This window comes from Macadamia integrifolia, chromosome 13 (genome assembly GCF_013358625.1).
Source record: "Macadamia integrifolia cultivar HAES 741 chromosome 13, SCU_Mint_v3, whole genome shotgun sequence".
In the NCBI taxonomy this organism is placed as follows: domain Eukaryota; kingdom Viridiplantae; phylum Streptophyta; class Magnoliopsida; order Proteales; family Proteaceae; genus Macadamia; species Macadamia integrifolia.
In genome coordinates this window covers 26,239,264-26,256,848 of record NC_056569.1, presented here as the reverse complement: position 1 = coordinate 26,256,848, position 17,585 = coordinate 26,239,264, and the positions used below count along the sequence as shown (strand labels likewise).

At 36.4% G+C, this 17,585-nt stretch overlaps 2 protein-coding genes across 11 annotated transcripts in view; one reads left to right on the top strand and one right to left on the bottom strand.

The window, feature by feature from the left end:
• The window catches only part of LOC122059913 (agamous-like MADS-box protein MADS4), a 75,110-nt gene that overhangs the window by 24,984 nt on the left and 32,541 nt on the right, over window positions 1–17,585 (bottom strand). The gene's annotated exons all lie outside the window — the stretch shown is intronic.
• On the top strand, window positions 7,229–16,649 carry LOC122059917. 10 transcript variants are annotated; one of them, XR_006134152.1, is made up of 8 exons: window positions 7,229–7,825; window positions 8,639–8,882; window positions 10,227–10,377; window positions 10,537–11,587; window positions 11,712–11,836; window positions 13,034–13,201; window positions 13,324–13,425; window positions 13,700–16,649. XR_006134152.1 is itself a non-coding variant. In XM_042622989.1 (3 exons), the coding sequence occupies exons 1-3, from the start codon at window positions 7,483–7,485 to the stop codon at window positions 10,642–10,644; spliced, it is 357 nt and encodes a 118-aa protein (XP_042478923.1). In that variant the 5' UTR covers window positions 7,229–7,482; the 3' UTR covers window positions 10,645–11,461. The 10 variants fall into 10 exon arrangements, 4 of the variants coding, with proteins under 4 accessions (XP_042478923.1, XP_042478922.1, XP_042478921.1 ...); XR_006134150.1 differs by having other exon boundaries at window positions 9,095–10,377; XR_006134149.1 differs by having other exon boundaries at window positions 8,639–8,980; window positions 9,095–10,377.

Here is a 17,585-nt window from a genome sequence, read left to right as displayed (position 1 = left end):
ACCCTCCTCTCCGGTGTGCCAGTCATTTAGTGGACATCGGACGACTCGTAGCACTGGATCACGCATCCTTAATTGTCTCTGATTCATTCAATGTGCATTGAAGGGGATGGGGCAATTGAGAGGACCTCGTTTTGTATAGGTCATATCCACGGATTTCAATCACACTCGGCAGCAGTTGTAGTAAGTAGGGGTATCAATTCTCAGGCCGCACCAGTAGTAAAGGTGTTAATCCGTTCGGTTTGATGTATATGGTGTGGTTCAGTTTGATTCATATTTATTTGGTTGAAATCAAAATCACCTCATTTATTAAATAATTGCACTTTCTAAAACCGCAACTGTGTAGTAAAAGGTTTTGGTTCCACGGTTTTTAAATGGTATCGATTTTAAACCATTTTGATTGTGGTTTATTCTATATGGTTTCTAAACGGTTAGCAATCGATTAACAAGTTTATTCGCATGCTTACTAAAATTTACTTTTGTTGATAAATGTTTCAATCTTGTATCAAATTAAATGAGGCATTGAACAAGCAAAGATTTATCTACATAACTACATATTAGGAATAAATTATTGAATAGACTGTTGAACAACCTCTATAGTCTTTAATTCTCCCCTAAATTAAACAATTGTGTTTTCTTAAAATAACTAAATATTTAATCATTATACGGGTTAATTGGATTGGTTTTGACGGTTTAAATGGTTCGATTTTCACAATGTTAATTCGGTTTAAAACCAACGGGTTAAACGGTTAAGACCGACCAAACCCATTTAACTAATCGGTCTTAAACTTGAAACCAGAACCGAACCATTTACTAAATGGTTTTGCGATTTCGGTGTAAATGGATCGGTTCGGTTTCTGTTTCAAATTCATATCCTTAACCAGTAGGCCCGACAGAGCCCAATACATTTACGGCCTGACCTGGACGGCCCAATTAACAAACTTGTCAGGCTTGGGCCCGACATGTTTATTAAAATGGGGGTTCACGATGTAGGTAACTAGCCCGACCGAACCAACACTTTTATAAGCCCGACTTGAACCGACTCGTTGTAACCACACCCAACCCGACCCCTTTAGTGTTATATAAAATTCCTATTTTGCCACTACTAGCAAGAAACTAATTAAATTTTGTTACCTTTTGCTTTGTAATATGATTTGATTTAATTAACCTTTTTGTTTTGTAAGTTGTAATGGTCATCATTTATTTTTTTCATTTTATTTTTTAAGAACAACTATAATCTCATATCACTTATCTTATTTATTAAAGAGTTGCATCACATATTTCTAGGCCTTCAACCCGCTTAAGAAAATAATTTTATGGTAGACACTTTTAAAGCTCGTTTAAAGTTCGTTTAGACTTAAATAGGTATGTAGCCCGGCTAAGGCCCGTTTAAGGAAGCCTGACACTGACTGGCTCGATTATAAACCGTACCATGCCCCCCAAAGCCAGGCCCGTATATTTAAACGGGCTTTCACTGTGCAAGGCTTCTAAGTGGTCAAACTCAATTAGCTTCGGTTGAGACCGGCCCAATCCGACCCATTGACACCCCTAGTAGTAAGTGTGTATAATCCATGGATTTAGTTATTGGTATTGTTATTGGTATAGACCAATATCAATATCGGAGATGATCAGTAGGTATCGATCACTTTTGCCCCTTGTTCTTCACAAAAAATATGTTTTTTTACTGTTTACCCCTTAAACAATATAGGTAACTGATTGAGATCGGTCAAGGATCGGAGATCGATCTTAATCGATACCAATATGATAAGGCCAATACGATACCGATACTTGAAACCATGGTATAATCACTATCTCTAGTAGATTTATGCAACGTTGGGTCTCTATTAAACCTTACTCAAGATTCATAGATTAGACTATCTCGTATTGTTATAAAGAGATCAATTTAGTTGCAGATACTCTTACAAAAACGAAGCGCAAGTCAGCGTGATTCTTACTCCTGGATTTCTTCTCCTAAATTTAATTCACAATGTTATGTGAGGTTTTTTTTTCGGTAGAATTATGTGAGGATTTTAGCTTTAGGTAGGGGTGTCAACCGGTCGGGTCGGTTCGGTTTCGGTCGGGCTTAATCGGGCTTGAAGACTTTCAAAGGCTACACCGTGTCCGCCCATTTAACTAATCGGGCTTAGTTATTGAGGGCATGGTACACTTTATATTCGGTCGGTCGGTCTCGGGTTATAATCGGGCCACCTTAATCGGGCTTTAGTCGGGCCTTAACCGGGCTACGGACATGTTTAATGTTAAACGGGCTTTAACCGGTTTTTAAACGGGGCCTCTTTAAAATGTGCAATTATATTCCGGCCCACTTATGCAAGCCCAAAAAAATGACAATAAATCAATAAATGATAGAAAATATAACCATTATTTAAAATGTGAACATGTCTTTACTTTTTAGTTTTTATTCTTTAATTTGGGGGGTAAAATAGGTATTCTACAATCATTAAAGGGTCGGGCCAAGTCGGTGCACAATAGGCCGGTCTCGGTCAGGCGCCCGACGGTTCAAGTAGCAAAACCGAGATCGACCATTTATAAACGGGCCGGGCTCAAGCCCGACACGTTTAATAAACGGTCCGGGCCGGGCCGGTCTTTAAATGGTCGGTCCCGGTCGGTTTACCCGATTCGGGCCACAAATTGACACCCCTAGCTTTAGGGAAGACTCTGTTATATGTTTGAAAAATTAATTGTATGGCAATTGAGATCTGCCTTTTTTATTTTAGAGCTGCTTGTAGCTTCTTACTGATGGCAATGCCTTAAGTGGGTGCCATTCGTGGCTCTTTCGATTGTTTTTTTTTTTTTTTTGATGGCCATGCCAGAGGGAGATTTTAGTCAACCTTGTATTTTTCGCGTCTGAGTATGCTCGAAGATTAATCATTTTATACATATTATTTGACGATATAATATTTCTGATACATAGCAAAAAAAAAAGAAGGGGATGGTGGGGGGAGGCATAAAAAATGTTCTACCTGTTCAAAGTTTGTAACTAAAGATCTCTACCATTGAACAGTTTTACTCTGTATTCGTGTTGCTAGGTTCTGACTCGTTGCCTTTTTTATCCCACTTTCAAATCGTCATAAGAGATCTCTAACATTGTGCACATGTAGGACCTACATTCCCAAACAATAAACTTTCTTTCATTTTATTCAATATTGGAACGGTGATGTATACAGAAATGGTGGCTATAGGAGAAATTTTGAAAACTATACTTGAAACAAATAATAAGTCGTAAGTGTACCCAGTGGGAAACCATGGCACTAGCTAGGGGTGTCAATTGGTCGGTCCGGCTCGGTTTCGGTCCGGGTTGAGTTGGTTTCGGTGTGAAAAAGTTGAAACCAAAACCGAACCAATAAGGAAATTCTGGTTTCGGTTTGGTTTCGGTTTCGGTGCAGTTTGGTTTCGATTTGTCTTCGGTTTCTTAAATCGATTTGTAACCGGGTTGGTTTTGGTTTTTTGTCTAGTTTGGATTCGAATTTCCATACAAATGTATACAAAACTATGTAATTTTTTTTTTTTTTAATGAATTTTAGGGTGTTTCGATTTCTTACCGGTTTTGTTTCGGTTTCGGTCTGGGTTTTGAGCCGGTTTCAGTTTGGTTTCGGGTTCATCCGGTTTCCGATGTGGTTCGGTTTGGTTTTGGGGTTGCAATACTCGAAACCGAACCGAACCAATAAGGCTTCGGTTCGATTCGGTCAGTATTGTTATCAGTTCGATCCAGCTGGTTTTACCGATTCCATTTAGGAATTGACACCCCTAGCACTAGCAATGGTTATCATGTAAGTTTTTTGGGTCTTTCAGGGTGAGGAGGGAATTTCTTCATCTATAATGATGTGATTTTTCTTTTTCTTTTTTTTTTGGGGTGTGTGTGTCAAATGTGACTTTTATGGTCAAACTCTGAACTCTTGAATTATGACTTCCATTGTTAAACTCCCACCACTTGTTTTATTTTTCATTTTTGTGGTTGGCGCTCCTTATCTTATGAAGTCTAAAATACTTCCCGCATCCAATGGAAGGCCTACCCCCAAACCCCTTCCACCCCCTCCCCAGAAAAAAAATAAAAAAAATAAAAAATAAAGGGTATAATATGGTAGTTTAGATAAATCTATCTTCAGTGTGAGTGAAAGGAAACTCAATCTATGAATATATGATCGGAATTGCATATGGTCGATTTATGATAACAATTAAAAGATAGTCTCACCAAATCAATCTCATCACATGGAAACAGTTTTCTGAATGATTTGCATGTACAAGTTAAAATCATTTAATCAAAATTAAATCAAACCGTTTAATTCATAACCAGTAAACCGTTTATTAATTGATTCGATTTTGACACTAAGAAGTGAAGCCATTTAATAAACAATTCAGTTTGGCATTCTATATACATTTTCTAATGTTTTTAGTTGATTTAAACCACGTAAACTAATGTAAATTTATTTTATTTCTTAAGTCACAAATTTTATTTTTTTTTTGGTACAACTTAAGTCACAATTTGATCCTATACGCGGTGGTTCAAGCTGATCAGATTTCTCAATTAGGCTTCAAAAATAGATTCGTTCCCAATTGGGCCCAAACCTATAAATTTGAATTGACAACAAAATCAAAACAGATACAAACCATTTGATATGTACACACTGACTCACCCCACATACACACATCCAATAACAAAAAAAATAATGATAGAAACATTTTAATAATTGGTTTTGAATAGGGGTGTCAAAACCTAGTCCAAACTGATAAAATCTGAATCGAACCAATATTTGGACAGAGGTATGTTGGAACCGGCTAAAAATTGATCCAAACCGAACCGACCAATAACAAACAAAAATCAAACCAAATGAAACCAACAAAAAAATAAATGATTATGAGATTATAAATTGGTGAATTGACCATCCATTTTTTTACAATATTAGTGATCAAAATTTTCATTGTAGGGGGAATTGTTACAAATCATTAAATATTAAGTAATGAATAGAGAAATTAATTTATAAATTGTAACAATGCTTCCATTGATTTCCTTGTTCACTATACAAAACTAGTTGGATAATTAAATGAATGATTGGATAGGGTTCATTTTATGATTTCAATACTAGTTATCTTCTTGATAATTTGTTATCCGTTAGTTTCGATATTAGTTATATTCCCCTTACAACGATAAATCATAATTTAATCATAAATTTAAAGTGTTTTTTTTTTTTGTCAAATATTGTCACTATAAGTTATGAATGTAAGATTTCATTATGATTCAAACCCAATAATAAACCGATCTAAACCGGTATTAAACCAATATTGAAAAACCAAAATAAACTAAAATCAAAGAGGACCGAAACTGAAACCCATCAAAAAATGAAGTTCATTAACGGATTGGTTTTGGTCTCCCTCATTCCTAGGCCGAAACCGATTCAACCCGATCAAAACCAAACCAAACCGACCGATTAACACCCCTAGTTTCGAATTCGAGGTATTCGAACCATTTAATAAATGGTTTAATTTTGATTTATACCCTTCACTATTTGAATCGAACCAAAACTGAACCGATTAACACCTCAGTTGATACTACATATGTGCTCTGAAGGCGCATTTTATAATGGGTTCCACTTTGAACGAAGAATGATCACTATTGAAGGACATACTGGAGTCAAGGTTATAGGAATCATTATTGGTAACGGTGGTTGTATCAATCACCATCAATATGAATACAATACTGATTGGTTCAGTTTTAACCGTTTCACCCATTGATTTCAAACCGAATTGACACTATAAAAATCGAACCGTTTACACCGTCAAAACTAACCCGTATAGCAATTTTAATAGAATAAGGGATTAACTAATGTGTTTTTTAGTGTCTCATGCTCTTTAACTTTAAAACACTAACAATAAGTTGTGTTCATTATTAGCTTCGTTTGTATTTTCACATTCTCCATGTAATGTTTTATTTTGCTTAGTTTTTTTTGTATGCTTTAACAAAACATGATGGGTTTAATTTATGGAAGAATTAAGGACCATAAAGGCTACCCAACAGTATATTCAATAATTTACTCATATTATGTAGTTATATAGTTAAATCATTGATTGTTCAATGTCTCAATTAATTTGATATGAGATTGAAGCGTTAATCAACAAAAGCAAATATTAGTAAGCATGCGAATAAACTAATAAATTAATTGCTAACCGTTTAGAAATCGTATGGATTAAACAACGACCTAAATCGTTTAAAACCGTGAAATCGACACCATTTAAAAACGAAACCATCTAGTAAACGGTTCCGATTTTAGAAAATGCAACCATTTAGTAACTGGTTCGGTTTTGGTTTCAGCCAACTAAATGTGAATCAAACCGAACCGTATACACCGAAACCCAATTGATTAACACCCTTAGGTGAAAGTTTTACTCTCCCCTCTCCTATTTCTCCCACAAATACTCTTTCCTTCCTTTCTTACGGACAAAACCCTCATTCATGGAAATCTTACGACACGTTCTCTAGATTGTTTGGAATATCGGATGCAAAGCCCAATGTTACTTCAGAATTAGATCCTCTTCATGTATATTCACTTGTATTTACACTCTTTTTTTTCTTTTTCATAAATACCCCTCTTTACCCTTTAAATGACATCAAATAAGATGGGTGTTGGCACCACACGTTGATTTACCTGTATGTGTAGAGGATCTCAACTCCTTCATCACTCTCTCTTGAAATATGCCCCTCAACAATCCTTCTATCAAATGGATACATCTCTCTAGGGGTGTCAATGGGTTGCTTTGGATCAGGATTTGGTTTGATTTCATCAATTTGTGGTGTGAAAATTAGTGAAAGCAGAACATGAACTAACAAAGATGCATTGGTTTCGATTTTTATTGATTTCTCTTATCGATTTACTATCAATTTGATTTCAATTAAATATCAATTTACCATTTAACTATATTAAAAATATGAAAAAATATATTGTTAAATTAAATTTTGGGTTTCTTTCAGTTTCTTGTCAGATTATATCAGTTTTGGGCTTTTGACCTGCTAGTCTTTCAAGTTCAATTCAGTGTGTCATTGATTTTGATGCGGTCTGATCTGGTCTTTGTCTTTGAAAAACACCAGCCCGAAATATGATATAATATTATAAGGTCGTATCGGTTTCAGTTGGGTTCGATTTAGATCGGTCCGGGCTAGATTTTGACACCTTTGCCTTTCTTCTATAAATACTCCCTCCTCCCTCTTACGGATAAAACCCTAATTTCTAGGATAATTTGTTGCCCTATCTTTTTGAACCTTGTGCCCGGCCCAGTTGCCCCTTTCCCGAACGACCATTCTCTCTCTCCGTCTCTCTCTCACTCCGAGAGAGAGGGAGAGATTATTTTCATAGCTTCCTTTCAATGAAAATACCCTTCGAAGGAGGAGCGACAGTGGATTGCAGAGAAAGGATAGGTTCGTGGCGAAGATTAGGGTAATGGGAGCGGATGAGAGAGGTTTAAGGTTTTGAAAGGATGGGGAGGATTAGGGTTATGATTACAACAAAAAAAACCGGGGATGTATTCGAAGAGGAGTAAGATTTGTGAATCTCACTCACCCCATTCCTTCTCTTTCTCTCTCAAATCCTTACTCACGTAACGCTCTCACAGATTCTTCCCTTTCTTCAGTCCACTAGAGGTCGGTTCCTCATCTCGAGTAGATACTACGATGCAGCACTGGGTGAAGTTGCAGCCAATGAATGACAAAATTGTTCTCAATCAACAAAAACCTGGGTGGAGCCGGTTCGTCTTGGCTTGGGCTTCCACAGCGCTTCTGTCGGCCAGACAATGCCATCGCTACTGCATCAATGTGGGGATTGTAAGTTTCTCTATGTAAATGAATTCAATATGAATATGAATTAGACGGGCATCGCCTGAATCGTCTTTCTGAGGAAATATTTCGGAGTTTTTTATGTTTTTCTGTTCCACTTTCTGTACATTCACGCACTCATTGCAAGTATTTCAGTGTATAGTCACTATGATCACACTTCCAAGATCGACCCTCTCACTTGTGGGTCCTTTGGAACTGATTTTGATGGTGACTAAGACACTTGATTCGTCAATGTGAGTTGTTGAAAGCTGATTTTAATTGTTGATTTTAATGGAGATGTGCTTCAGTTCTTGTTCAATGAGGTTATTTCTTATGTTTTATTTCAGAAGGGTTCAAAAGCGGCTGTCAAGTTATTTAATTCTGTACAACCTCTGCTGATGTAAAATATTTTTTTCAGTAGATGTTAGTGTTGGCTTGAAAGATTTCTTCATTCACATAGTAGACACTGAAGATCTTTAAATGTTTTTTCCAAGATATGTCACCTTTCCTCTTTCAATTGAAATCGACATATAATGAACTGGTAGAGCTGCAAGTTGAAATTTACTTGAGAAGCCTAAAACTGCCGGTTGTGAATTTCATTTTACAATTATTTTCACTAGGCAGAGTAATTGACTCAAAATGTGATTCAGCTATTACAAAGGTTGTCCAACAACTTGGTTTCTTAGGCATGCAGCAATCCGATAGGGGGAATTTTTACTTGAGGAACTTAGTTGCCTTCATTTTTCCTGGGAAAATATTCTATTAATGGAGTTGAATACCTATCTGGGGCATTTGGTCTGATAAAGAGCTGTTTCTTTCAAGGTTTGAACCCCTTTGAGGAGTTGGTCCATTCTTATTCTTCTAGAGAAGTGCCTATTTGTTCACATGGAGAACTAACTGAACCTGGAGCACTGTTCAAGAATTTAATGTCCGTTCTTCGGGGTGTTGTTATATGCTACGATGGGACTGTGAGAGATGTTTGTAGCAATTCTGTGGTCCACTTAGTATGGTGAGGACTGGGGAGGCTGTAACTAATCCCAAGAGTTTCTATGCTGCTGGTGAGCCTGTAAGTGATTTAGTTGTGACTGCATTTTCAAAAATCCTGCATATAAGGCAGTTCATGATTCTTATCCAAGTAGCAATTCATTGTGGGAAATGATGAAGGTATTTATTGGTTCAATTAATTTCCAAATTCATATATCTTTGTATTCCCCATTGACCCTTTTTTTTTTTTTAATATAAATTTTGTATGAACGTTTCTGCGCTTATAACTTTCAGAAAATATTTCAAGAATAAGCATATTGATTGACGTATAATAATGTACCTGAATGGCTGCGGTTGTGGGACAGATAGGGAAAATGTTGCATGTATAGTTCAGAATCAGTTGGAGAGAGTCGGCCTGGACGATATATTAGTTGATTTTATGATTATGTAATTTTTATTATCTTTAATTCCCATTTCCTTTTTTTCAAATATTTAGTTCTTGTTATAACAGGGATTTAGGGTTCAATCGTTAAGCCATTTTTCTGGAGTTCCTGTTTGGATACTGTTTCTGCATATGCTTAGTCATCTTATTATTATAGCATTTTACTTGAACGATATTTTAATTACTCCAATTTTTTTAGTTGTTTGCTCAAATAGTATAACTGTATATTGCCAATTCAATCTTAAAACATTTTTTCAATTCACTGGTTTAAATAAAAGTGAAATATCCATGTCATTGGTCATACATCTGATCTCTTTTTGGTCAAATGTCTACACAATTTACTAGTTATACATTTATAAATAACCTATACTTGCCTCATGTATGATCAGAAAAATCATGACAGTTTGCTAGAATATCTGCAGTTTGGATGGTGATGATCATCTAACTATATTTGTCTTGGAAGTACTCGTGACATTTTTTTTTTTAGGGGGTGCGGGTGTGGGTGGGGGAGTTGTTTGACTTGTAAATCATGTACAAATATTACATTTATGATGATAATGACAATTTGATTGCTATTCTAACAAGTGTTCTAGAAAATGGATGGACCTGATCGTTAAACCGTTTGGACTGTGAAGCACAATTGTCATGAGCATATCGATGTCAACTGTTAAGTAGCATGATCCTCTCCCCCCCCCCCCCCTCTTCTTCAACACCATTCACTGGTTAATGAAGGCATTATCACCAGATGGTCAAACTATTTTTACTGTCAAAACCAAATAGTCAGAATGTACGTCAGGAGGTATCTCTTTTTGGTAAATATTGTGGATGGGGTTATATCAGACTATCAACTACATTGCCTTGCAATAATGTTTCTCCCCGTCTTGGTTTCATAAACATCAATCACTGAATTCTCTGATCTTTTTTCATACAGTTTTGTTTTATATATTAGCCATATCTGTAATGTAGTTGCATTTCTTCATGCAGAGGATTGTCTGGAGAAGGGTATGTCTGGTCATATAGATTAGTGTTTCTTATTGGTGTTTCCAAGGCTGTACACTCCGTACATTCTGGCTTGATCCCTGGCTTGTTTAACAACCAACTGAAGGAAAATAATGTGTTGCTAGATGAGCATCAGGTTGCAAAGCTTAGTGAATGCATTGTCCATAATCCCAGAAGAAATTAAGAAATTGAAAAAATTGTTAATTGATGTTAGAATTATTGACTAAATAATTTATTGCCCATATTTCCTTAATTACAATTTACTCTTTTGACACAGTTTCCACTCTATTTGTAGGCTAAGAGAGAAAGCCACAAATGGTATATATATGGTGATCAAGGCAGGTATGATGTAGCATCTGAAGACTCATCCTACTCAGATGATTCCAATCCAAGCACAAACTAAAAGTATGCCATTTCGCTCGAAGGCGTTAAACTACGACTATTAAGTTAGTGAGATAGTCATGCTGGTGGACTTAAAAAGGATCCAGTGCCCTTCTAGGTTAGAAAGCATTTTGTGATTTTGCAATATCTCCGTTAGAAAAGTCAAGAGCTGTGTGAAGCCTTAGTGAGGGTTTCCCTATCAAAATAATACCAGCTTAGGTCGGAGGCAACTGGGAGCGAAAGCGTTTGCCGGATGAAAAATCCGCAGTATAAGTCCTAACCGTATAGTGATGATTATTTGGATATGAGGATATGGTGGTGGGACCGCCGAAGGAAACTCACTGAGTTGCGTGGATCACCCTCATGGACATCCGAGAGAGTATTGCTTTTTGTGACACGTGGAATCACTCTAGTGGACAATCAACTCCACTAAGGATCAAAACACGAGGAATGATGTTATTGGACTGATAATTTAAACAAGGATTGTGTGTTTGTTCCAAGACATGTGGAATCATTTCATCGGTTTGTCAACTTGGACAAGGATTTTGTTTGCTTTTGGTTATGTTATGGTCGAGTCATTTTTTCCTTTGGTAAAGTCTTGGTTGCTTTAATTGAAATCAGTATTGGTCCTTGCTTGTAATTATCTATGAAAGGAAGTGCATGGTTGTAAATTGTCCTCCCCCCTGAAGACTATAGATAGGGGCTTTGTGTTGTGTTGGAGGCATAACTGGGGAGCTGTCCTAACCTCCATGTGGAATCTTGTAGTGTCGTATACTTCTTCTTCTTCATAATAAAAAACAGGCCGAGCATCCAGTTTGCTAGGAGTTTCCCCTATCAAAGGTTTTCTCCATCATCAAAAGTTGTCTAGTGTTCCAGTGCATTCTTCTCTATTATTGTTTTTATTTCACATTTGACAAGTATGCTCTACGGTTGCCTATCAAATGATCGTCCACATCAAAATCTTGGTATGAACACTCTCCATTTTTAAGTTTTTGGGAAGTGCTTTACAAATCCGTTCATGATCATGGACTATTATCTAAAGATAAAGTGCTCTACCTGGTGTGTATATATATATATATATATATATAGGGAAAAGGACAGGTATCTGGTCGTGTTCCCTATGCCCTCTCGCAAGGGGCTGTGAAATGATCAAGCAACCTCCCATGTTGGATGCCCCAATGTGCTGTCCCATTGGCTACGCCACCCGTGACCAGGTAGCGATATCCTCAACCCATATATATTGAATTTTTTAATAGATCCCCTTATTAGATTCCATTTAATTATTTGTCAAATTCAAGCTTTTGTTATTTAAAAGAACAGCTGTCAATGGTACGCAAGTGTTTTATCAAAAATATGTTGCTTCTAATCAGTGACTTAGGTAACTATTGTATGTTATGCACGAGAGCCTATTTGCCTGTAGGCCCTATAAACACTCCTTCTGGAGCCTAACTATATGAACAAATCTGATCACAAACTGGTTATTTTCATCTCAGTATTATTTTAATGCCATTCTTATTCACTCAATATGTCCAAAAGGGTAGTCATTGTAACCACTTGATATCTCTTTGACCACACATTGTCTTTGTTTGTGCATTAGATCTTCTTAAAGTATAGAAGTTGTGGTTGTAAATAGGAAGGCTTTACAGTGATACTGATCTTTTGTATTTTGATTTTTGGTACCAATCAGTGCTGATCTTTCTATCTTTACTTCACAAAGTAAACTGTATTTTCATTATGTGGGACTTCTTTTTTATTTTTTTTCCCCTAAGCTTTTATGGCATGCTTGGAAACTTAATTAGCAGAGAATACTGGATCATTACTGTATGTGACTGGAATAAGTTCTTTTCTTCACTTTTGTGAAAGTTGTAGAAGTTGATTCTGTATCTAATCAGTTGGAAACTTGGTTCGAGGAATTGGATCGGTATTGGCCTTGATTGATCCAACCCCGGTTTCGTCTTCTCAAACCCTTGGCTGGAAATGCAATTTTCTCTGTCAATTTGAATAGTATTGTTGCAGTGGGCAGTCCAGGAAGCTGTCTTTATAGGTCAATGTTGGGAGTTATTTTTTATTTTTTTTAGTCATAGTAACCCTGAAGACTGAAAGTTTAAAGTTGGATTTGATATGTGGAGGGCTTTAAGGTTTTGTGACAGGCTTATGCCCCATGAACTATTGGTTGAGGTATTTTCCTCCTTTTAGATTGTTATAGATACCCTGATCTAGTAATTGGACTACGACACCACTCTTACGTGGATGTGGTTAGTGTTGCTTATGTAAATGCCACTTGAACCAGTATGAGGTACTTCTCTTGATGAAATTCATTTTTTTTCTTTCATGAGCTGAAGAAACCCATGTTTAGTATACTTGATTCTTACTAACTTCAGTAATCTAATGAAGTTGACATGTTTGTGAAGTCACCAGGATGCCTTTTCACCATGAAACAGTCGTATTGTTTCCACAAAGGACACTGGGCTCCATGTGAATATGGGGATAGCTTCTATATGCTGCTGTTTGGAGCTATTTAGATTGGCTGTTCTCAGATACCTGAATGATCCAAATGGTGGAGATGATGCTTGAATCTGGTAATTGTAGATTTTTTTCTGCCATTAACCTTCTTTCATTCTCCAATTTGTATTGAAAAGTTGCTAACTGTCAATGAGTTCGAGATCTCGAATTAAAATGATGTTCCATTACATGTCTTCAGGTTTGACAATGTACAGTTCCCTTGATAGAAATTATGGAATTCAATTGTTGATGTACCACCAGACGAGCAATATCAGAGTGCAATAAAAGACCCAAATCAAGTGTGAGGGGCTATTATATTTATTATCCTTCTTTCCCAAATGGTGTAAACATGTATGTGCGCGCACACGCACACACACAATATTTTAGCATGAGTTTTCCTTTCTCAGCATGTTGAAGATATATCTGTGTTTATACTTTATATTTTAGAGATTTGCGCCATTCGTAGCCCCATTGACATTAGTTCAGTTTACCATTGTTGTTAGTACAGTTTACGCATCAATATCTTCTTTTATTGGGACTTTCTTTTTATTTCTTCTCATTTTTCCCGTTTCCAGATTAGGTAAGCCATTGCTATAAGGTATTCATTGACAAGCAAGGCCTTCTCTGTGTCACCAAGTGGGCTTCAGATCCTATTGCTCAATTACCCAAGTCATCAGGCTACATTTCAAGGAAGATAGATCCATAGGTAATATAAGACGAGAGCAAGAAAAGAAATAGAAATTGACTTGAATAATCTGATTAATAGTTGTGTTTTGTTACCCGTGATGTTTCTACCCCTATTTGTAACAGCATTAAATTACTTTATCTATGTTCAATTGCATGTTCATGTTCACGATTTTATTTTCTTCCATATCTACCCCACACGTTAGCATTTAAACATTTCTGTTACATACATATACTCTCTCCTCCATCTTACAAATGGCCACACATGCGAGTTTACTAGCACATATATATGTTGCTGCTTACGGACTTCCGCAGACAAATATAGTCAAGGACAGTCTACTGTCATAATGAGTTTATGGTTTTCCATCATTAATTGCAGATAACTGAACATAAACTCTCTTTGACAGTTCATTTGATGAACCTGTTACATCAGAGTGTGTGTGTGTGAGAGAGAGAGTTAACTCACGATGTCGTTCTAGATGCTATTGTTACATCAACCACCTTTTGTTTCCTAATGTTTTAATGTTTTCTCCTTGCCTATAATTTATTAGATTTTTCCTATCAATAGCAAACAATTGGTTGATTTCTGATGTGGTTATGACTCTTTGTTGTTGTTTTTGTTGATGTTATGACTCGCTGAGGAGTTGGAAAATACAAGACAGTGTGATGCTATATGTGGAGGATTCAGTTTAGAGACCATCTGCAAAAGGTCCCAAAACTCTTAAGATGTTAATTTATTTGGTGATGACATACTTTATCTTTTATTCTACTCTGTCCTCATGTTATCTTGATTGCATGGTGGTGATCTTTGACATATATTTACTCTGGATTGTGATATACGCATCCTTTTATTTCAGGAGTGTTGAAAGGAATGCTCATGATAAACGACCTGCATAGCAAGTTGGCCTTTTTATTTCAGGAGTGTTGAAAGGAATGCTCTTGATAAATGTCCTGCATAGCATGTTGGTCTTTTTATTAGGGGGTGGTTGGGGGGTTCACAAATAAGAAGGCCCACAAAATTTGGACTCTTAGAAAAGGTTTTGATGAATACTTCGCAAATAATTTTGTACAAAAGCTTTGGAATCTGGAAAAAAAAATGTTTAGATTGATTTATCACATCAGCCTAGATCATTTTCAGTTTTCCCCTGACAATCAATGCGACCAAATTAATGTCTTCTTTCTCAGGGTGCTTGTATTGTTTGGTTTCTCAGGCCATGTTACTTGATATTGCCACAAGCATGCTTCCCTTCTAATTCTCTATGATTCTTTTGCATCTGACTTGTGCTTCTGAAATAAGCTGCACGACTCATGGAGTTACTGCTAACACATTTTCACTAATGAAGTATTTTTCCATTTTAGGCTGTTTTAGAAGTATTTAATTTACTAATTGATTGATATCTTTGGATTTTTTTAATATTTGTATCTCAGATATCACGCACAAGTGAATATGATCCACTGGATCTGTTCTCTGGAATAAACCACGCCAGAAAGGCACTCTGTCACCTTACAAAACAATTTCAGCGTAATTCTTACATGGCCATCACTACTGCCTCCTGTAGGAGTTTGGGCCGTCTCTCAGTCTCAGTGTGGCTGATCGTTCTCTCAGACCAGCTACTAATCATCGCCTTAGTAAGATATTGCCTCACTAATTAGCTAATCAGAAGCAAGCCCTTCGGGGAGATTCCTCCTGTTGTTTCTCAGCCTATGGGTATTAGCAACTGTTTCCAGCTCTTCTTTCCCTCCCAAGGGTAGGTTCATATGTGTGCCTTATTTTTGAAGGCTTGAAAGGTAGCTTGGAATCTGCAGTAGCCGACACATTGAAATAAACAATGGATTTGAATATCTGATTAATGGAGTGATCATAGTATTTTTGGGCCCACATTTGGGTAGATTCTTGGAGGTTGTTGGAGAAACAGTTTTAGATGAGACCTGCTTGAAAGTTACTGGAAGTTCAAAAGCTTGACAAATTTCATACCGAAGGGGCTATCCATGCATATTACAACATTTTACAACCTGCGTGGTATGCAAAGATTTCAACGATGTTAGGGTCTCCAACTGTCTACTCGTCTCTGCATTCTCTTTTATTGGAGGAAAGCATGAAGGTTTGTAAAAATTATCTTATAGCTGCAACCGGGAAGGATTGTAGTATGATGGTCAGTTTAGAACCAAAATTGGATGGGAACCTGATGTTTGGTTATGTCTCTGCATACCTGCAACCAGTAGATCAACATTTTGCTTACTAGGTATGCTTCTTTTCCTTCACTTCCTGTTGTTTGTATGAGTGCCTATATTGTTCAATTTCACCTTATTCTGTCATAGCATAAGGTGTGATGCTCATAAGCACACTTGCATGCTCCCACATACCAACGTTAGTAGAGCTGATTGCTTTTGTGTTTATGTTAGGGTCTTCAACTGTCTATTTTGCTGTCATTTTATTTGTTGAACTATGCACCTGAGATTCTGGCCTATGGTTGGGTTAGTTGGGGTTTCTGTTCTGCAATTGCAAGAAATGCAGTCGCTTTCTGCTACTAGTCCTGGAGACATTTTTGCCAATACTGTTTTGTTTAGAATGTTGTGTAGTCAGCGTTTTGTGGTCAATTTCAGCATGTTTATTCGAAAATATTGGTTTTGTGGCTCACTGCAAAGGGCTGACGTGGCTGTTCTGACTGTTAAGATGGATATGAAACTGTTTTGATTTGCCAAATGTCAAATTTCGGGATTCAGCTCATTTGTATTTTCTTGAAGTTGAGTTGACTGCATTGTAACTATTGTCCTCAGATTTTTTTTTTTGGAGTATCCTTGACATGAATATGAAACCTTTCAAGAAGATGGTTTACTACTTAGAAACTGGATAAGAAAATGGATTCTACTTTGTGGGTGGTCGAGGCTAACAAAGCAACTATTATGTGAATTTTCGAGAGATGAAACCATGTAGATTGTTGCCAATGGTACTGAATCTAATCTCAGGTATCAGAATTGGTGGCACTGTAGCACCCTGTTGCCCATTCTTTTTTCAGGAAAGAAATGAAAAAGATAATTTTTGTGGTTGGAATGTCTTGCTAAATTTCTTTTCCGTTTGGTTACAATGGGAATTTAAAGGGAAGGAAGGTGAAATTTTCATACTTTAAAAAGAAATGTTTATAATCATTACCCCATATGATTGTATAAACTACTTAATTTTTCTAATCATGTTTAATAATGATATATTTTATATGTAATTTTTATCTTTATATATTATAGCAAAGGGTTTTGGATGCAAAGTAAAGTGAAATTTTATAACCAAATGTGGAATGATTTGAAGTTAATATTAAAGTTACATGGGTAATGATTATAAATATTTCTTTTTTAAGTATGAAATTTCACTTCCTTTTCCTTTAATTCCCCTTACAACCAAACATAGCATGATCTTTTGCAACATTTGATTATGAAAACAAATATTAGGGCTCTTTTTCTTTGTGTCTCCCTGGTGTGGAATACAGCCGGTTAAATGGCAAGTCCCTTAGACAAGCCTTGATGTTTTTTCTATCAAGTGGCATGTCAGGTAGGAACAGATTTATAGATTATTTTGAAGTGGAAAAATTTGTTTAGAGAGTATTTTGAGTAAGACTGATTTGATTCAATTTGAAGGAGTTAATATTAGTTAGGGGTAAACCTAAAATAATCATAAACGAAGTGGTGAATAATGACATGTTTAATCTTGGCTTTGTCTCGAGTATGACCTTGGCTAGAGCTTGTTCTTGATTCTATTTAGTTGAAATTCTCCCGACTTGTTGGGCT